At 42.7% G+C, this 23,250-nt stretch overlaps 1 protein-coding gene across 1 annotated transcript in view; it reads left to right on the top strand.

The window, feature by feature from the left end:
• The window catches only part of LOC130367252 (vitelline membrane outer layer protein 1 homolog), a gene marked incomplete at its 5' end in the record, with an annotated part of 259,043 nt that overhangs the window by 204,986 nt on the left and 30,807 nt on the right, over positions 1–23,250 (top strand). The window contains one exon of the mRNA XM_056569657.1: positions 22,391–22,506. Within this exon, the coding sequence (XP_056425632.1) occupies positions 22,391–22,506 (116 nt within the window). The remainder of the gene's footprint in view (positions 1–22,390; positions 22,507–23,250) is intronic.

Here is a 23,250-nt window from a genome sequence, read left to right as displayed (position 1 = left end):
GCCTAATCTGGGCGACATCTATGCTGCCTAATCTAGGGGAAAACTATGCTCCTTATCTGGGGGACAACTATGCTCCTAATCTGGGGGACATCTATGCTACTAATCTGGGTGACATCTATGCTGCCTAATCTGGGGGACAACTATGCTCCTAATCTGTGGGACATCTATGCTGCCTAATCTGGGTGACATCTATGCTGCCTAATCTGGGGGACAACTATGCTCCTTATCTGGGGGACAACTATGCTCTAATCTGGGGGACAACTATGCTCCTAATCTGGGGGACATCTATGATGCCTAATCTGGGGGACAAGTATGCTCCGAATCTGGGGGACATCTATGCTGCCTACTCTGGGGGACAAGTATGCTTCTAATCTGGGGGACATCTATGCTGCCTAATTTGGGTGACATCTATGCTGCCTAATCTGGGGGACAACTATGCTCCTAATCTGGGGGACATCTATGATGCCTAATCTGGGGGACAAGTATGCTCCTAATCTGGGGAACATCTATGCTGCCTACTCTGGGGGACAAGTATGCTCCTAATCTGGGGGACATCTATGCTGCCTAATCTGGGTGACATCTATGCTGCCTAATCTGGGGGACATCTATGCTCTCTAATCTGGGGGACAACTATGCTCCTAATTCGGGGTACAACTATGCTCCTAATCTGGTGGACATCTATGCTGCCTAATCTGGGGGACATCTATGCTGCCTAATCTGGGTGACATCTATCCTGCTTAATCTGGGGGACAACTATGCTCCTAATCTGGGGGACATCTATGCTTCCTAATCTGGGGGACAAGTATGCTCCCAATCTGGGGGACATCTATGCTGCCTAATCTGGGTGACACCTATGCTGCCTAATATGGGAGACAAGTATGCTCTTAATCTGGGAGACATCTATGCTGCCTAATCTGGGTGACATCTATCCTGCTAAATCTGGGGGACAACTATGCTCCTAATCTGGGGGACATCTATGCTTCCTAATCTGGGGGACAAGTATGCTCCCAATCTGGTGGACCTCTATGCTGCCTAATCTGGGGGACATCTATGCTGCCTAATCTGGGTGACAAGTATGCTCATAATCTGGGGGACCTCTATGCTGCCTAATCTGGGTGACAAATATGCTCCTAATCTGTGGGACATCTATGCTGCCTAATCTGGGGGACAACTATGCTCTTAATATGGGGAAAACTGATGCTTCTGGCCTTGGGCCTATAATTTTTTTGAAGTTTAGCAGTAGCTAAATACATGTTTAATGCAAATGTCAACATTGATCTTTAAATGTAAGGGGTTATGAAACCCTCTTGGGTACTGCGAATGACTGCTCCAGACTCACCTATGCTGCCTAATATGGGAGACAAGTATGCTCTTAATCTGGGGGACATCTATGCTGCCTAATCTGGGTGACATCTATGCTGCCTAATCTGGGTGACATCTATGCTGCCTAATCTGGGGGACATCTATGCTCTCTAATCTGGGGGACAACTATGCTTCTAATCCGGGGGACAACTATGCTCCTAATCTGGTGGACATCTATGCTGCCTAATTTGGGTGACATCTATGCTGCCTAATCGGGGTGACATCTATCCTGCTTAATCTGGCGGACAACTATGCTCCTAATCTGGGGGACATCTATGCTTCCTAATCTGGGGGACAAGTATGCTCCCAATCTGGGGGACATCTATGCTGCCTAATCTGGGTGACACCTATGCTGCCTAATATGGGAGACAAGTATGCTTTTAATCTGGGGGACATCTATGCTGCCTAATCTGGGTGACATCTATCCTGCTTAATCTGGTGGACCTCTATGCTGTCTAATCTGGGGGACATCTATGCTGCCTAATCTGGGGGACAACTATGCTCCTAATCTGGGGGACATCTATGCTGCCTAATCTGGGGGACAAGTATGCTCCTAATCTGGGGGACATCTATGCTGCCTAATCTGGGGGACAACTATGCTCCTAATATGGGGAAAACCGATGCTTCTGGCCTTGGGCCTATAATTTTTTGAAGTTTAGCAGTAGCTAAATACATGTTTAATGCAAATGTCAACATTGATCTTTAAATGTAAGGGGTTATGAAACCCTCTTGGGTACTGCGAATGACTGCTCCAGACTCATTCTGTGTCTTTCACAAACTACTTGCCTCCATGGTGCCTCAGGCCTTGGGCCTATAATTTTTGAAGTTTAGCAGTAGCTAAATACATGCTTAATGCAAATGTAAACATTGATCTTTAAATGTAAGGGGTTGTGAAAACCTCTTGGGTACTGTAAATGCATGCTCCAGACGCATTCTGTGTCTTTCAGGAACTACTTACCTCCCTGGTGCCTCTGGCCTTTGGCCTTAAATTTTTGTATGTTTAGCAGTAGCTAAATACATGCTTAATGCAAATTTCAACAATGATCGTTAAATTCTCGGCGCTCTGCCAGGGCCTTCTCCTACCCCGCCTGGACCGATCCGAGGACCTCACTAACCAACTCACTAACTAATCCAATCACTTATAGCGACGGGCAGTGTATACAAAGTGCAGGGACTTAATAAATGCCAGTTTATGACCCTCACTTACTGGTAATTCCTCATTTTAAGGTTAAATAATTGCAATGCCAGATCCCTATCACGAACTGGTTTCAGCGTGCAACACGCACCAGTCCTTGAAAGATAGAGACACGTTAATCCGTTCAGTGGAGCGCTAGTGCGACCCAGGACATCTGAGGCCATAAAACACCTGTTATTGCTCGATCTCGCAATTGATCGGGCAAGGTAAGGTGTTTTTAAAGCCTCTTTGGTACTGCTGAAGCCTACTCCTGACTGCTCCTGGTGCAATGTATGGGGTAATTAAACACTCTCGGGTAGTGTTATTGTAAAATTTACTGATAATTTTATCAATAATAAAATTGAATTTTCCAGAATGCTAATCGTTACACATCGGAACGCTTGTTGCGTTTGATTTTTTAATGAAAAAAAAAAAACGGACAGGGATTAACTCTGCTTCATCATTTTGGGCGAAAAAAGTCCTTTGGTGATCTGATCTTTTGGAAACAGATGCACTTACACACATATTGAATTTGTTTTTGTAAAAAAAATTCAAACATTGTGTGGTTTATTATTTTTGAGAAGAATGTCTTTGGGTGGTCCACCGTCCTGCATTATAGAGTCTTGTGAACTGTTGGATATGTGCTTGTTCTTACACAAAGGTATTTCTTAAAAAAAATTCAAAAATGTTGTTGTTTTTTGGAGGGGATTGTGAAGCCCGGGTGTGTACTGATGCATCCGCCAACTCCAGGCTGTGTCCTTCAGGCAATATATGGGTTCCTGATGCCGCAGGGGTGGGGCCTCGGTCTGGAAATTTCTAATTTTTGGATAGCGGGTGCTACCTATGAGAAGTCTTTTGACAAAAATTTCTCATTGTGTTGTTTTGGGAGGGGGAATTGTGAAGCCCTGATGTGTACTGGTGCATCAGCCAACTCCAGGCTGTGTCCTTCAGGCAATATATGGGTTACTGATGCCACAGAGGTGGGGCCTGGGTCTGTTAATTTCAAATTTTTGGATAGCGGGTGCTACCAATGAGAAATATTTGACAAAAATTTCATATATTGTTTTGTTTTTTTGATGGGGATTGTGAAGCCCTTGTGTGTAGTGTACTAGTGCATCAGCCAACTCCAGGCTGTGCCATTCAGCCACTAAATGGTCTCCTCTTGCTGCCAACATGTCCACGCTATGTCATTCAGTCACTATATGGTCTCCTGACACTGATGCCACCACCAGGCTTTGTCATTGTGCTGCTGTGCGCGGCAGTGATTCTAAGAGCGATGCCGGTAATCTGCAGGCTATTCTGAATAATAGCATTATTTCGCTAACCCAGCACACTCCATATGCGTTTTAGGACACAGCAAAGTGTTCTATTCCCCTATAGAGGCTTATGTAGGCTAGAATTAGCCTTTTTTAACATTGATTCGGACGAACAAATTCGGATCGAAGCAAACTTTTCTGGAAAATTCGGCGAATCGACCAAATCGAATTTTTGAAAAGTTCGCTCATCTCTATTAATAATGCTTAAAGTGACAGTGGTCAGATGTTCAAAGAATGGCCGGGTCCTTAAGGTATATTTGGGCTGGGTCCTTAAGGGGTTAAAGAAGGGAGGGCTCAATATTCGCGAATATGCGCATACATTCTTGCATATGCGCACACATTTTTGCATATGCGCAAAAAAAAAGCGAATATTCGTAATTTACGAATATATAGTGCTATATTCGCAATATTCGTGAATATGCGATATTCGTGATTAAAAATCGAATTGAAAATATTCGCGAGCAACATTAATAGGTAGCACCCGCTATCCAAAAGTCTTCTTCATAAATTTCTACAATTGTTGTGTTTTTTGGGGGGGATTGTGAAGCCCTGGTGTCTACTCATGCATTAGCCAACTCCAGGCTGTGTCATTCAGGCAATATATGGGTTACTGATGCCGCTGTGGGGCCTGGGTCTGGGAATTTCAAATTTTCTCATAGGTAGCACCCACTATCCAAAATCTTCGGTTTAAATTTCTAAATTCATCTTTTAATCTTAGGGATTGTGAAGGCCCATGCTGCTGCCAACTCAGGGCTGTGCCATTCAGCCACTATATGGTCTCCTCATGCTGCCAACACCTCCATTCTGTGCCATTCATCCACTATATGGTCTCCTCATGCTGCCAACACCTCCACGCTGTGTCATTCAGCCACTATATGGTCTCCTCATGCTGCCAACACCTCCATTCTGTGCCATTCATCCACTCTATGGTCTCCTCATGCTGCCAACACCTCCACGCTGTGTCATTCAGCCACTATATGGTCTCCTCATGCTGCCAACACCTCCACACTGTGTCATTCAGTCACTATATGGTCTCCTCACACTGATGCAACCACCAGGCTCTGTCATTGTGCTGCTGTGCGGCAGTGATTCTAAGAGCGATGCCGGTAATCTGCATGCTATTCTGAATAACAGTATTATTTCACTACCCCAGCACACTCCATATGCGTTTTAGGACACAGCAAAGTGTTCTATATCCTTATAGAGGCTGTATGTAGGCCAGAAATAGCCTTTTTTTTAATATAAATTCGGCGTGAAAAAATTTGTATCGAAATGAACTTTTTCGGAAAATTCGGCAAATCGGCCAAATCAAATTTTTCAAAAGTTCGCTCATCTCTAGCACTGGGCAAGTGGGCACAATATACACTGTGAGCCTGTGACACACGCTGCAAGGAAGGCAAATGGTATTAGATTACACAGAGGGAAAAAAAATGCAGACTGATGTTTAAGCCCTAAAAAGGGCTTTTTGGGGTGCTGTCCTTACAGCAGAGATCAGATGAGTCCTTCCGGACTTTTGTGGACACTGAATACTGTAGTTGATTGAAAGAAAAAAAGTTTTCCACCGGAGTACCCCTTTTAACCAGTGTTTCCCAACCAGGGTGCCTCCAGCTGTTGCAAAACACACCTGTGAAAGAAACTGACTGCTATTATATTACTGTCAAAAAAGTTTTTATTTTTTTTAAATGCAAGCTATTATGACACCAGATATGAGTGGTTGCACTGGGCAAGTGGGCACAATACACGCTGCAAGGCAGGCAAATGCTTTATTTGTGATATTTAGATTTTTTGGGGTGGCACTTCACAATCATTTAAATCATTTATAGATACCCTTAATGATAACAGTATAGGTATGCACTTCACTTTTGAGATTCACGAGTCACAATTGCACTTTTTGGATTTAAAGGGGTACTCCCACCCTAGACATCTTATCCCCTATCCAAAGCATAGGGGATAAGATGTCTGATGGCGGGGGTCCCGCCGCTGGGGACCCCCGCATTATTGCACGCGGCACCCGCCTCTTATTACGCCGGAACCGCTGGAGGCTCTTAGTCGCAAGTCCGGGACCGAAGTCCGTGACGTCAGGACTCCGCCCCCGTGTGACGTCACGCCCGTCCCCTCAATGCAATTCTATGGGAGGGGGGTGGGACGTAATAAGAGGTGGGTGCCGCATGCAATAATGCGGGGGTCCCCAGCGGCGGGACCCCCGCCATCAGACATCTTATCCCCTATCTTTTGGATCATGATGGACAAGTACATTCAGAAATCTATCGGAAACTTACCTCAACTAATAGTCTTCTAAACTGGCAAAGCTATCATCCAAAACCATTGAAAAAAGGAATACCTATAGGTCAGTACTTTAGAGCTAAAAGGAATTGTTCTGATGAGAACAAGTTCCAAGAGGAATGCGATCTTCTGTACCATCGATTTATTTTGCGTGGTTACCCAAAGAAAGTATTACATAAAGCATATGCCAGGGCTCGGGCGACTCCTCGTGAAGCTTTGTTACAAGAAAAACCTAGGAGTGCACAAGTAAAAACGATAAGATGCATTGGAACTTTTGATCAAAATAATCCCAAGATCCCAAGATTTGGGCCAATTTTGCTGGCTGATACGGGTTTGAAGGAGGTTATTACAACTACCCCTTCAATTACTTACCGAAGAGGGCGGAACATCAAGGAACAACTGGTGAAGAGTATGTATCAGGAACGGACGCAGATATCATGGCTTCAGTCATCCATAAAGGGCTCTCACCCCTGTGGAAGCTTGTGTTGGTATATGCCCCGTACGAAGGAATTTCAAAACCCTGTTGATAATAAAATATATAAGATCAGAGCTTTTATAACGTGTCGTACAACTGGGGTAGTTTATGCAGCCAAATGTTCATGTCCCAAACTATATGTTGGGAAAACCTATCAAGAACTAAGGAGACGTATATCAAAACATATCAGTACCATAAATACCGCAGTAGATACACCTATATCCAGACATATGAGAGAAATACACTCCGAGAATCCTTTAAGTCTGCAATTTTGGGGTATTACACATTGTAAACTTGGTCCTAGACGCGGAAACCTGAACCAAAAGCTTTTGAAGGAGGAAGCGCGGTGGATTTAACGCCTGAAAACTAAAAGCCCAAATGGTCTTAATGAAGGGTTCACCTTCTCAGCATTTTTATAAAAAATTACATATAACCCGCAGTAATATAATAATGGACACTTTCAGGTAGCCTAGTCATGGAGCTTAGGAATTTGGTGTCATCTTACAGGATGTATTTGGATATATAAAACTATACAGTTCATGTACAAATGTTTAACAACTAATTTAAGATGGTAATGGATAACACTTACCTGTTCAGTATGTAAATAGTATTAAATTGGGCCTACTGTGAATCAATTGTTATGGTCCCATATTGATATTTAAATATAAAGGAAGAGGGTGTATACCCAGCGTTGGTGTATCCACGCACAAGAATTTATCTGTTTGCGCAGACAATACTGTGCAGGAAACCAAATCCATCTATTAGTCCGTGCAGATTCTTCTGCGCAGATGGGACGTTCCTGACCAATAGGAGGAGAGGTATGGCCAGCGAATTGCAAGCGGCCGCGTCACTAGACAAGCCAGCCAATGAGCGCACATGTAAACAGTGGACACATGCACAGGCGCTGTCAGCATCTGTACGGCACAGGGATTTTCTCTATTAGCTTGCGCATGAGTTCGGGCGCAGAAGCGGAAGTCCCGCGCAACTAATCAATATAGCCGACCACTGAACCAGTGTTAGGATTGGCGGTAATTCTGTCAATCTAAACAATCTGAAGTGAATGCATGCTGGGATACCTCTCACGTCACACTAAATAATGCAGGGGATTGGCTCATGTATGCATCAATCTTGGATCCACCAATGCGCATATAGGTTACAAACCTCTTGATGATATCCTGTTTGATGACGTTATACAGGGGAGGTTATAAAACCCCACGCTCGGCTCCTTTACACGCCATTTGCCCAAAAACCCTTGAGAAAGCCACCTGTTGGTGGTGAAACGTCGGGGGGGGGGGGGGCGATGTGTATTGAATTTTAAAATAACAATAGTTAGGTCTCTCACAATAATATGAATCATTGAGCACACAATAGAGAAACCAATTGTTGGGTTTTTAATTAGTAGGCAGAATAATAAAAGTTATGTTTTACGTTTAATATCAATTCAGTGGATGGTAAATTTAGGGTATTAATGACCACTGATGTGGTCACTTGTTTAAAATAAATTGCACTCGGCAAGTGGGCACAGACTATGCTGTGAGCCTGCGACACACGCTGCCAGGCAGGTAAATGCTATTAGATTACACAGGGGAAAAAAATGCAGACTGATGTTTGAGCCCTAAAAAGGGATTTTTTGGGGTGCTGTCCTTACAGCAGAGATCAGATGAGTCCTTCCGGACTTTTGTGGACACTGAATACTATAGTTGGCTGAAAGAAAAAAAGTACCCCTTTTAACCAGTGTTTCCCAACCAGGGTGCCTCCAGCTGTTGCAAAACACACGTGTGAAAGAAACTGACTGCTATTATATTACTGTCAAAAAAGTTTTTTGTTTTTTTTAAATGCAAGCTATTGTGACACCAGACATGACTGGTGGCACTGGGCAAGTGGGCACAATATACGCTATTAGATTACACAGGGGGAAAAAATGCAGACTGATGTTTGAGCCCTAAAAAGGGCTTTGTTGGGTGCTGTCCTTACAGCAGAGATCAGATGAGTCCTTCAGGAGTGTAGTGGACCCTGAATAAACTACCTAGCTATAGCTTTCCCTATTAAATCAGGATCAGGTTCACTATCCCTGTTCTCATTACGAATGCAGCTTCAGAATGATTCTAAAATGGAGTCCATCCGAGAGGTGGGAGGGTCTTGGAGGGAGGGTCTGCTGCTGATTGGCTGGAATGTGTCTGCTGACTGTGAGGTAGAGGGTCAAAGTTTACTCAATGATGACGAATAGGGGGCGGATCGAACATCGCATATGTTCGCACGGTGCGGCGAACAAGCTATGTTCGCCGGCGAACAATTCGTGACATCTCTACTTGGAGAGAGAAGTCCCCATCCTGTTTGGTTCCATTCCTTTGTGTATTGTTATCTGTGCAGAACTCCAATCTCCAGGGAACTGCATTGTCAGTAAAGTAATGGAGGGGGGTATAGACTAATGGGCCATTGAAAGTAATGGGAAATAATCACAAGACCCTTCTGTCCTGGGGGCCAAAATCAGATGCTATAATAGGAGACCCTATATGATATGTGCTAGAGGATCCCCTTCTATGTATCCACTGGGAACGAGCACTCCAAATTTATGTTATCAGGTTAGCGCCATGAAATATTGGGGTGTTTTTCCAGCACCTATATACTTCAGTCCGTCTCCTCCTCATCCTTCTTAGCAGCTATAGTGCTGCTGTATGTACAGTATATGACACACCTGGGTGAGAGAAGACACATACAGGGCGGGTGTAGAATATGGAGTATAAACCTCTTTGCCATAATTAGGATCATTACAATAAACAATAACCTGTTTACAACAGTGCTGCCCTTACATTCATACACATTAGTTGTTACATTCTCCTCTATAACATAGAACACGCGCTCCACACAGAGGGGGAGATTTATCAAAACCTGTTAGAGGAAGAGGGGGGCAGTTGCCCATAGCAACCAATCAGATCTTCTTTCACTTTTAGAGTCCTGTATGGAAAGAATCGATCTGATTGGTTGCTATGAGTTGCTATGGGCTATTCAGAACAGTTTGTTCCAAATGCTGAGCAGTGGAGTGCCCCTTTAATCTTTTGATGTATTGTCCTACATGTTTCTCCTTGCCACGTCATCACAGGTTACGTTGGCAGCCTTGGTTTATGAGGAGCACAATACAGGTGCACTGTAGGCTCTGTATTGATGTCAGCCGGATGTTTATTAAAGGACCGTCAGCTGACTGACAACAATGCCGGGCTAACACCGTACAAGTCTTATGATTCTCATAAATCCAGGTTACTAACATGGTCCATGATGACCTGACAAAGAGAAACCCGTAGGGCCGTCAATCACAGGAATATTTGGCGTCCACTGTAGTAAAACTTCTTTGTTTTACTTGATGAATCAGGACACTGAAGTTAATGTACTGGATATCACTGGGTCAGGGCTATAGAAAAGAATTATAGCCCAGTATTTGTATATAGCTTAATATAGTGATGAAACTGAAATGATAATTAACCCTTAAAAGAATAAAGGAAATCAGGTGTATGGACTGGAGACCACCTGTGTCTCTAGTATAAAACCAATAATCTCACTTAGGCCGGGTTTACTTTGCGGATTCCGATGCACAGGGCACATGACAAGATTTCAGCGGCAAAGCTTCCGCCACTAAAGATTCCTCCGCAGAGAGAATGAACTTGCTTTTTCTTCCGCCTGAATATGCGCATAACACATTGCTGTCTATGGGGACCGCAATGTCCATGCACTCCTACTGATCCATGAGATTCCTTGGTCTGATCGTAGTCCTCAGGTTTGGTGGTGGCAGCGACTTGTGATGGTCCAATTAGTTATAATGCCTGCCAGAGGTCTCCTCCGTACCACCATGCCATCAATCACCGCTCTATTCTACTTTGATGTTTCCTTCATTTTAATGCATTATAAGTTGTTAGCTGTAAGTTATTATTTGAATACTACATAATAATTGTATACAGTAAATCAGCAACTTCTCTCTTTACCTTGTCTTTCTTTTTTGCCCATATCATGCACACTCAGCACAATTTGTTTTATCTATATGGAATCTATATGCTATCTATATCATATAGGTCATATAGATCAGCATACATAGTAGTTTAATAGCTCCCCTCCCAGTTCTATCTGCATACTGCTGCTGCTATATCTATAGGATCAGGATATATAGTAGTTATACACCTTCCCTCCAACTCTATCTGTATACTGCTGCTGTCCCAATGGGATCAGAATATGTAGTAGTTATACACATCTCCTCTAGCTCTATCTGTATACTGCTGCTGTCTCTATGGGCTCAGGATATATAGTAGTTATACCCCTCCAGCTCTATCTGTATATTGCTGCTGTCATCTATATAGGATCAGAATATATATATTTGTTATCCCCTTAAAGGGTTACTCCGCTGCTAAGCGTTTGGAACAAACTGTTCCGAATGCTGGAGCTGGTGCGGGAGCTCGTGATGTCATAGCCCCACCCCTCATGACATCACACCCCGCCCCCTTAATGCAAGTCAATGGAAGGTGGCGTGTCGGCTGTCACGCCCCCTCCCATAGACTTACATTGAGGGGGCGGAGTGTGAAGTCATGAGGGGACGGGGCTATGACGTCACAACCTCCCGGCGCCAGCTCCAGCGTTCGGAACAGTTTGTTCCAAACGCTGAGCAGAGGAGTACCCCTTTAAGGACAATGGACATATATTTATGTCCAGTGCCTCCTCCGGTTATATGAAGCGCGCTCAGGATCTGAGCAGGCTTCATACCCGGTGGGTCCTGGTTGCTATCAGCAACCAGGACCCATGGCTAATACTGAACATCACTGATCAGGCTGATGCCTGGCATTAACCCTTTAGATGCCACAATCAACCTTGTTCACAGCATCTAAAATGGGAGAAAACACATCCCGGCTAGCTCAGTAGGCTGATCGGGACAATGGTGGCATCCGGATTAGCTGAGAGGACAGTGGGAGGTCTCTTACCTGGTTCCTTGCCCTCTGATCGGTGCTTCGAGGCTTCAGTCAGCCATAGCAGACCAATAACACTGATCAATGCTATGTAATGGCATAGCATTGAACAGTGTACACAATGTAATGATTTCATGTAAAAGTCCCCTATGTGGACTACAGAAAGATAAGAAAAAAGTGTAAAAAAAAAAAAAAAAGGTAATAAATTGGAATTAACCCCTTCCCTAATAAAAGTTTTAATCACCTCTTTATCTGTTTTTTTTAATTAAATACTGTAAACAAAAGTAAACATAAACATACATGGTGTCACCACATGCATAAATATATGAACTATTAAAATATAATGTTAGCTGAACTGAACGGTCAATGGCGTATACGTAAAAAAATACCATAATCCAGAATTGCATATTTTTGGTCACTTCATATATCATAAAAAAAGCGATCAAAATGTTCCATCACCAAATTTTTTTTTTAAATGGTACCGATAAAAACTACAGATCTTGGCACATAAAATGATCCTTCACACATCCCCGTATACAGAAAAATAAAAAAGTCATAGGGTCAGAAGAGGACAATTTAAGCATACTAATTTTTGTACAAAAAGTTATAATTTTTTAAAAGTAGTAAAATGAAACAAAATCTATACAAATCTTATATCAATTGGGTATTTAATAGTATGGACCTACAAAATTTAGAAAAGTGCACTGTGTGGAAATGGAAGGCCCCAAAAGTCAGAATTTTTTTTTTTTTTTTTAAATAAAATGACAAGGTGCAATAATCAAATACCCCACCCAAAGCTAGAGGATTCATGGGACATGTAGGCTTCATTACACAACACACATCATTGTGAATCTGTGAACCAAAATGGAGACTATCTATGCCTGCCACATCACCAAAAATAGGGAAAAATAAATAAAAGCATTGAAAAAAATAAATAAAAAAAACCTCCCCATTTTTATATAATAATAACCTATGCTGCATTATATAACTAAAAGGAAAATAATTTCATGTAATGCTTCTTTAAATGTATGGACTAACTGGGTCTACAAGAGAAGGTCGTCTTTGTGGATACATGTTAGTGATGGAGTAAATGACTCCTTATAGGCCATGCAATGTCCCAGTGGGAACAAAATCTGCATTGAAGCTCTCCTAAAAAAATGTAAAAAAAAAGTTTGCCTTCTGGCTCCGCCTATTGTAGGCAACACTCTACTCTTTGAGGGAGGACTACTCCCTCTAGGCTATAAAATCAGGCTGGGATATTACAGCTCCACTCACTTTGAGCTACTTCTGTGAAGCTGACCTGATCTCTCAGTCCAGAAGATGTTGTTCCCACTTGTGATATCATTGCTAATACAGACAACATTGGCCCAAGGCACTTGGATCTCAGTTGACAATGGCGGTGATTTGGGTGAATGGGGGCTTAAACAGGAATGTCCTCCTGGGACCTCAGCAAGTGGATTCAGCATAAAGGTACAGTAAATGGGTCTTGTAACATCTGATTAGAGAAATGAGATAATAATGATGGGTCCCCATATCCATTCCTCACTAACAAAACCAATGTTTTCCAACTTTTTTTTTTTTTTTAGCTTGGGGCACCCATCAGAAAAAGATATTGTGGGAAACCCCAACCAAAATATTTTCAACAAGAGATCAAAAATGGCTAAAAACGAAGCAATGCTCAATACCTATATATCTATATATCTGACTGATAGCTTTGTATATTACAGTGCAGTGACATGCAGTGACCCACAGGTGACATCATCTGTGACCGGAGTTGTTTACTTTCCTTTTTTAATAACCAAACAGTAATAATTCCACCATTTAGTGGGGTGTGTAGGTCGGTTGGGGAGGAGTAGGTAGCTCCCCCCTTACCCGCCTTTTGGATAGATCGGTAGTTTTTCCTATTAGTTAGGTGCCCTTCTATATGACCTGTCGGTGCACCCAGTATGTAGTTTCCCCAGTAGGTAGGTATCCCCAGTATGCAGGAACCCCCTGTAGGAAGTTTCCCCAGTACGTATTTTTCATCAGTAGGTGGTTTGCCCCCTCTAAGTAGGACCCCCACTAATATAAATACTAAAATGGTTAAAAATGAAGGTGTTGGCCCTCTAAAGTTTTAAGTGATGAGGAAGAAATTATACACGGGGATCAGGAAAAAGCAAATATATTAAACACATTCTTCTCCACTGTATTCACAGAGGAAAATGAAATGTCAGGTAAAATACAACCAGATAAGGTAAACTCCCCAGTACAAGTCACCTGTCTAATCCAGGAAGAAGTAAAGGTCACCTGTCTAATCCAGAAAGAAGTACAGTGCCACATACAAAAAATCAAAATAAACAAATCATCAGTTCCAGATGGCATTCACCCCTGTGTTCTAAGGAAGTTAAGTAATATAATAGACAGATTTCTAATATTCAAGGACTCTATAGGGACATGGACTGTTCCCCAGTACTAGCGCATAGCAAATGTGATGCCAATATTTAAAATAGGGCAAAAAGGGGCCCCGAGAATTATAGACCTGTTAATTTAAACTCCATTGTGATGTAAATTGTTTGAGGGTTTTCTAAGAGATGCTATCACATGGGTTTATGAGAGATCGGTCCTGTCAATTTGACCTGATCAGCTGTTATGAGGAGGTGAGCTCCAGACTGGACCAGGGGGAATCGCTGGATGTCTTATAACTGGATTTTTCCAAATCAATTGATGCAGAGCTACATAAAAGGTTAGTACATAAAATGAGAAGCATTGGGCTGGGGTAGAATTTGTGTACGTGGATGATAGCACACAGAGGGTGGTTATTAATGGAACACACTCTGAGTGGGAGACTATTACTAGTGGGGCCCACTAAGGGTCACCTTTTGGTACTATTTTTTTAAATATATTTGTTAACAACCTTGTCAAGGTTTTAAATAGTAGAGTATCACTCTTTGCAGATGATATTAAGTTCTGTAAAGTGGTTAACACAATAGAGTGCAGTACACTGTGTACAGTAGATAATACAATAGAGGACCGTACACTGTATATACTAGATAACACAATAGAGGATAGTGCATTGTTACAGCTGGATCTGGATAGGTTGGAGGTTTGGGCTGAGAAGCAGAAGATGAGGTAGAACACTGATAAATGCAGGGTAATGCACATTGGGAGGAAAAATCCAGGCTGAAATTACGTACTAAATGGTAAAAGACTGGGGATGACTGACATGGAAAAGGACTTTGAAAAGAAGGTTTCTACACAGGCACAGACAGGGTTCTTTACTGTAAGAGCAGTTAGAATGTGGAACTCTCTTCAGGAGGAGGTGGTCATGGTGAACTTGGTAAAAGGGGCCTGGATGCATTTTTGGAGAGTAATAACATTGCATATTATGGATACTAGGTCTATCGGGACAGAACTATGATCCAGAGATATATTCTTATTACCATATTTGTAGTTGGGGAAAAAACGTTTTCCTCTTAATATTTGGCAATTGGCATCAGCCTCATGAGGTTGTTTTTTTGCCTTCCTCTGGGTCAACTCAGTATGGACTCATTAGGGTTATTGGTTGAACATGTTGGACTCTGGTCTTTTTTCAACTTTATAAACTATGTTGCTAAGTAGTTTTCCCCTATGTTTATACTTTGCCCCTAAGTAGGACCCCCGCCAGTAAGCAGTTTGTCCCTTTAGTAAGGACTACCCTGTTGGAAAGTTGCCCCTGTAGGTAGGGTCCTCTCCCTAAGGTAGTTTTCCCTATGTAGGTAGGACCCCTTAGAAGCTTGCCCCCTGTAGGTTGTTTGCCCCCTGTAGGTAGCTTACCCCCTATAGAAATGATTGTCCTGTAGGTAGCTTGCCCCCTTGTATATATGATCCCTTTGTATGAAATTTGCCCCAGGTAGGCAACACCCTCTTAACCTCTTCAGGACGCAGGGTGTATGCATGTGCCCTGCATCCTGGGTCCTTAAGGACGCAGGGTGTGCAGGTAAACCCATGGGAATTTCGGCCCCCGCCGCTAGCCTGTTCAGCATGTCACACCGCCTAGGGAGGTCCTAAGACTCCCCCAATGTCGGTGATCGCCGCAAATTGTCGGTGATCGCCGCAACCCCCCCCCCATGTAAATGTACAGGGTAAATTCACACGGGTGGGGTTTACATTGAGTTTCCTGCTTCATGTTTGAGCTTTGGCAAATTTTCCGCCGCAGCTCAAACTCCTAGTGGGAAACTCACCTTAAACCCCCGCCAGTGCGAATGTACCCTAAAAATACTACACTTCACTACACTAACACAAAATAAAGGGAAAAACACTACATATACACCCCCTTATACTGTCTCCCCCAATAAAAATGAAAAACGTTTCATACAGCAGTGTTTCCAAAACGGAGCCTCCAGCTGTTGCAAAACAACAACTCACAGGATTTCTGGACAGCCATTGACTGTCCAGGCATGCTAGGAGTTTAGCAACAGCTGGAGGCACCCTGTTTGGGAATCACTGATGCAGAATATTTTTGATAACGGAGCCAATTGTAACAATTGCATCCGAGTCCACCCCTATGCAAATCCCTAATTTAGGCCTTAAATGCGCATGGCACTCCCTCACTTCGGAGCCCTGTCGTATTTCAAGGAAACAGTTTAGGGCCACATATGAGGTATTTCCATACTCGGGAGCAATTGCCTTACAAATTTTGGGGGCTTTTTCTCCTCTTACACCTTATAAAAAGGAAAAGTTGGGGTCTTCACCAGTCTGTTAGTATAATTTTTTTAAATCTTTTTACACTAACATGCTGGTGTTGCCCTATACTTTCCTTTTCACAAGCGGTAAAAGGAAAAAAAAGACCCCCAAAATTTGTAACGCAATTTCTCCTGAGTACGGAAATACCCCATATGTGGATGTTTGATGCTCTGTGGACGCACAACAAGGCTCAGGAGTGAGAGCACACTATGTACATTTGAGGCCTAAATTGGTGATTTGCACATTGGTGGCTGATTTTACAGCGGTTATGACATAAACGCAAAAAAATAAATACCCACATGTGACCCCATTTTGGAAACTACACCCCTCACGGAACATAACAAGGGGTATAGTGAGCCTTAACCCCGTAAGGACCAAGCCCATTTTCACCTCTAGGACAAGGCCAATTTAATTTTTGCATGTTCGTTTTTTCCTCCTCGCATTCTAAAATTCATAACTCCTTTATATTTCCATCTACAGACCCATATAAGGGCTTGTTTTTTTGCGTGACCCATTGTACTCTGTAATGAAACCTCTCATTTTACCATAAAATGTACGGCGAATCCCCCAAAAAAAGGAAATTTTTATGAAAACCACAATTTTGCGCATTTTGGAGGGTTTTGTTTTCACACTATACACTTTACGGTAAAAATGACATGTGTTCTTTATTCTGTGGGTCATTATGATTAAAATGATACCCATGGCTAGATGCTTTTATATTTTTGTACCGTTTAAAAAAAATCTAAAACTTTTTATACAAAATCAGTAATCTAAAAATCGCCCTATTTTGACCACCTATAACTTTTTCATTTTTCCATATATAGGGCGGTATGAGGGCAAATTTTTTGCACCGTCATCTGTAATTTTTATCGATACCACATTTGCATATATAAAACTTTTAGATCATTTTTTATAAATTTTTTTAATAAAATGTGACAAAAAAGCTACATTTTTGGACATGTTTTAATTTTTTACATTTATGCCATTCACCGTATGGGATGATTAACATTATATTTTGACAGTACGGACATTTACGCATGCGGCAATACCAAATATGTTTATAAAAAACTATTACGCTTTTTGGGGGTAAAATGGGAAAAACTGACAATTTTCATTTTTATTGGGGGGGGGGATTTTTCACTTTTTTTTTACTTTAGATTTTTTACATTTTTCTACTTTTATTTTACACTTTTTATGTGCCCATAGGAGACTATCTATAGCAATCCTTTGATTGCTAATACTGTTCAGTGCTATGTATAGGACACAGCACTGATTAGTATTATCGGTCTTCTTCTACTCTGGTCTGCTCGATCGCAGACCAGAGCAGAAGACCCCGGGAGACGGCCAGAGCCAGGTGGCAGCGCTGCAGGCGATCCGATCATCCATTCAAAGTACCGCACTGCCGCAGATGCCGTGATCTGTATTGTTTACGGCATCTGAGGGGTCAATGGCGGATATCCACGTGATCGCGGATGTCAGCCACTACGGGTGGGTCCCCGGCTGCTAGTAACAGCTGGAACCTGCCGTGTATGACGCGAGCACCGTTCCAATGCTCGTGGTCATACACAGGACGTAAATGTACGCCCTGGTGCGGGAAGTCCGACCAAACCAGGACGTACATTTACGTCCGTGGTCATTAAGGGGTTAACACCCCACAGGTGTTTGATGCATTTTCGTTGAAGTTGGATTGGAAAATGAAAAAAAAATATTTTTTCACTAAAATGCTGGTGTTACCCTAATTTTTTCATTTTCACAAGGGAAATAGGAAAATAGCCCCCCCCCCCCAATTTGTAACACCATTTCTTCTGAGTAAGGAAATACCCCACATTTGGATGTAAAGTGCTCTGCGGGCGCACTACAATTGCCATTGGGCTTTTGGAGAGAAAATTTGTCCAGAATTGAAAGCCACGTGTGTTTTCAAAGCCCCCATGGTGCCAGAACAATGGACCCCCCCACATGTGAAACCATTTTGGAAACTACACCCCTCACACAAATGTAATAAGGGGTACAGTGAGCATTTACACCCCACAGGTGTCTTACAGATTTTTGGAACAGTGGTCCGTGAAAATGAAAAATGTAATTTTTCATTTGTACAGCCCACTGTTCCAAAGATCTGTCAAACGTCAGTGGGGTGTAAATTCTCACTGCACCCCTTATTAAATTCCGTGAGGGGTGTAGTTTCCAAAATGGGGTCACATGTGGAATGGTCCACAGTTCTGGCATCACGGGGGGGGGGGGGGGGGGGGGCTTTGTAAACGCACATGGCCCCCGACTTCCATTCCAAACAAATTCTCTTTAACGAAAAGTTGTCAAACACCTGTGGGGTTTTAAGGCTCACTGTACACCTTGTCACGTGCCATGAGGGGTGTAGTTTCCAAAATAGTATGCCGTGTTTTTTTTTCTGTTCTGGCACCATAGGGGCTTCCGAAATGCGACATGCCCCCCAAAAACTATTTCAGCAAAATTCACTCTCCAAAATCCCATTGTCACTCCTTCCCTTCTGAGCCCTCTAGTGCACCCACGGAGCACTTGACATACACATATGAGGTATTTCCTTACTCGAGAGAAATGAAGTTACAAATGTTGGGGGGATTTCTCTTTTACCCCTTGCAATGATTTAAAAAAAATGGCTCTACAAGAACATGCAAGTGTAAAAAATGAAGATTTTGAATTTTCTCCTTCACGTTGCTGCTATTCCTGTGAAACACCTAAAGGGTTAAAAAAAACTTTCTGACTGTCATTTTGAATACTTTGAGGGGTGCAGTTTTTATAATGGGGTAATTTATGGTGAATTTCTAACATAAATTCCTTTCAAATCCACTTCGAACTGGTCCGCGAAAAATTGGAAAATTGCTGCTGAACTTTGAAGCCCTCTAATGTCTTCCAAAAGTAAAAACATGTCAACTTTATGATTCCAACATAAAGTAGACATATTGTATATGTTAATCAATATGTAATTTACTTAGAATATCCATTTTCCTTTAAAAGCAGAGAGTTTCAAAGTTAGAAAAATGCTAAATTTTCATGAAATATTGAGATTTTTCACCAAGAAAGGATGCAAGTAACGACAAAAATTTACCACTATGTTAAAGTAGAATATGTCACAAAAAAAATTATCTCGGAATCAGAATGAAAGGTAAAAGCATCCCAGAGTTATTAATATATAAAGTGACGGTGGTCAGAATTGCAAAAAAGGGCTGTGTCCTTAAGGTGAAAATGAGCTACGTCCTTAAGGGGTTAAAAAGAGCTTGTCCTAAGAAGGTAGGTAGAACCCCCTTGTAGGAAGTTATCCCAGGTAGGCATATAGGCAGGTAGGACCCCCTTGTAAAAGGTTTTTCCCAAGTAAGTAGGACCCCCTTATAGGTAGTCTGTCTTGGGTAGAAAGGTAGGTAGGACCCCTTGTAGGAAGTTTTTTGTAAGTAGGTAGGAAACTTAGTTGATAGGTAAGGACCGCCTGTAAGGAAGTTTGTTTTAGGACGTTCATCCCAGGTAGGTACGCAGGCAGGAAGTTAGGTTAGTAGGTAGGACCCAGTTGTAGGAAGATTGTGCCAGGTATGTAGGTAGGACCACCTCACAGAAAGTAAGTCGTAAGTAAGTAGAAAGTCTGGTTGGTAAGTAGGTAGGATCTCCTTGTAGGAAGTTTGTTGTAGATAGAAAGTATCAGCCAGATACCAACCAAGCAGCAACAGCCTGACGTTACCAGAGTGGGTGAGGACCATTGTTACTGGCCCTCCCCAGCCTAAATAACACCAGCCTGTTACCGTCTAGGCCCAGGAACGCCATTTTTGAAGCTCCGGGCCTGTTGGTACCGGCTCTTCCTGGCACCCCTGTGGCGGTGGGTGCCGGGGTAATAATTTGGGGTTAGCGTTAGCTGATTTTGGGGCTAACAATAAGCCCCAGCTTAGTAATGGATTCCGTCTATATGACAGCTTTCACCACTAACCCTGAAAATTCAATTATAAAAAACACGGCACATTGAAAACATTTTTTATCTAAAAACAACACTCCCCCACAGCCCTCGTTAACCATTTTATTGAAATTTCAAAAAAAATGCTGGTCATCGTTGCAGTCCACCGAATCTGACATATTCCTCCGCATTCACGTATTTGAAATGAGAAGAAAAGAAATACAAGAAATATGGGTTAGTACATTTTTTGCGCTCTCCCCTAAAAAGAGCGCACATAATGCAGCGTGTTCCTAAACAGGGAGCCTCCAACAACCTACAACTCCCATCATGCAACAGCTGGAGTCTCCCTGTTTCGGAACACACTGCCAGAAAGGCTCTGTTTCCATTATGCAAAACGCATAATGTGAACAGAGATCTGTCCCTCTGCCCTTGGACTACTACTCCTATCATGGGACAGAGTCTGTCCCATGATGGGAGTAGTTGTAGTACCGCGGTGCTACTGAAGGCTGGCACTTGCACATCCCCTGGCTGCAGGACTTTTAGAACTACTACTCCCATCATGGACAGACGGATCACAGCAGGTCCCCAGAGAATGATCTGCTGCAATCCGCATTTAAAATAAAAAGCCTGTGGTTCATGCGTCTACACTGCGCACCCCGCCGGCTTCTATATACAGCTGTCATAATTCATAATCCCCACTGCCGGAACACGAGAGCTCTAATTGGTGAATAGCTATTGACCAATCAGAGCTCCCCTCTCCCGGTGGCGGGGATTATGAATTATGACAGCTGTATATAGAAGCCGGCGGGGTGCACAGTGTAGACGCATGAACCACCGGCTTTTACAGTTTATAAATGCAGATCTCAGCGGGTCTCTGCAGAATGACCTGGTGCGATCTGCACCTCAGCCCCTGGACTACAACTCCCATCATGGGCAGAGTCTGTCCATGATGGTAGTAGAAGTCCTAAAAGTCCAACAGCCGGAGGATGTGCTAGTGCCATCCCTCAGCAGCGCAGCGGTACTAGAACTACTCCCATCATGGGACAGACTCTGTCCCATGATGGGAGTAGTAGTCCAAGGGCAGAGGGGCAGATCGCAGCAGATCATTCTCTGGAGATCCGCTGCGATCCGCATTTATCAACTATACAAGCCAGCGGTACATTCGTCTACACTGCGCTGCCCGCGGGCTCCTATATACAGTTCTTATAATTCATAATCCCCGCCGGGAGACGGGAGCCCTGATTGGTTAATAGCTATTGACCAATCAGAGCTCCCATGTTCCAGCGGCGGGGATTATGAATTATGACAGTGTTCATAGGACCCGGCGGCAGCGCAGTGTAGGCGCATGTACCGCCGGCCAAAATAGACACTTTGGTATGTGTCCTCTTAGGTGGTGTATATTTGCGCAAGAAAATGCTGTTTGCACATTTTTTTCTGCAAAAAAAAAACAAAAAAACGCAGTTAGTAAATTTGATTCTACAGCAGAAAATCCTATGCGGTAAACTTAACCATAGACAATGCGATGAAAAATTCTATCTAAATTTGCGCAAAAAAATAGACACAAAACAGCTCTACATACAATGATATATTCCCCCCCCCCCCTGTGCGCACTACATTTTATGGTAAAATGGAAGATCTCATTACAAATTGGATTAAGTTGTGCAAAAAATAAGCCCTCTGAATTGTACAATTGCCGGACTGTAGAGTTCACAGCAAAACATATGTATAGAAATGGTGGAGGGTCGGCACCAAGAGGAGTTGGGGTAAGAATCAGGTACTGTATTCATTTTTTGTCTATGAACATTGTTCACAGTTACCACAATGGTCCTCATTTACTAAGAGTGTCGGGTTTTTACTAGTGGGAAAAGTTGTTTCAGACTTGCAGGATTCCTCTCTATTTACTATTGGGAAAAGTCGGAAACATTTTCTAACCAGCTTTTTCTAAGTCGATATTTCCAGCCATTTACCCACAGGATTTTCTGTGAATTCAATAGTAAATCGGTCGGGTTGTGAAACCACGCCCCCCATTTTGACCGGCCACGCCCCCTTTGTGACATACCACGCCCCTTTTTGGCTTTTCACAGTGCAATGTCGGGTTTGTTGGATTTTCCAGGCGCACACTTTCGCACACTGGCGCAGCCTGGCGCAGACATGTCTCAGACATAATAACCTGACAAAAACTGGTCGGTTTCAGCTGAGTAAATGAGGCCCAATGTGTTTGTTTTACAGGTGCAGCAACCAACTGCAAAGTCTGGGGATAACACAGCCCTGAACGCCATTAGATTATATTGTACCTTCCCTGATTCGCAAGATAAACAGGAGACAATTACATCTACAGTCGGAGGGTAAGGCCATTCAATTGTCTTTTTAACCCCATAAAATGTAATTACCTCGTCTTTTGAAAGCCATATCTCTTTCCATTTTCCAACCACAGACCGATAAAAAGAATACTTGTAAGGTGAAAAAAAATTACAATTTAGCAAATTTGGGGTGGTTTAGTTTTTTTTTTTAAATTAAAACTGACACATTGGGAAACATTTATTAAAGGGGTACTCCGGTGGAAAACTATTTTTTTTTTTAAATCAACTGGTGCCAGAAAGTTAAACAGATTTGTAAATTACTTCTATTTAAAAATCTTATTCCAGTACTTATTAGCTGCTGAATACTACAGAGGAAATTCTTTTCTTTTTAGAACACAGAGCTCTCTGCTGGCATCTCTGTCAATTTTAAGAACTGTCCAGAGTAGGAGAAAATCCCCATAGCAATCATATGCTGCTCTGGAATGTTCCTAAAATGGACAGAGATGTCAGCAGAGAGCACTGTGCTTGTGATATCAGCAGAGAGCACTGTGTTCCAAAAAGAAAATAATTTCCTCTGTAGTATTCAGCAGCTAATAAGTACTTAGCGGATGAAGATTTTATAATAGAAGTAATTTACAAATCTGTTTAAGTTTCTGACACCAGTTGATTTATCCTGTTGGGGACGCCCTTGCTCCCTGGTACTTAAGGACCTGTACGCCCGTGGGAATTTCAGTCCTTGCCACTCACCGGGCGGGGATTGGACCAGGATGCCTGCTGAAATCATTCAGC

Source organism: Hyla sarda, chromosome 4 (assembly GCF_029499605.1).
Source record: "Hyla sarda isolate aHylSar1 chromosome 4, aHylSar1.hap1, whole genome shotgun sequence".
Lineage (NCBI taxonomy): Eukaryota > Metazoa > Chordata > Amphibia > Anura > Hylidae > Hyla > Hyla sarda.
This window is presented reverse-complemented; position numbering and strand designations above follow the sequence as displayed.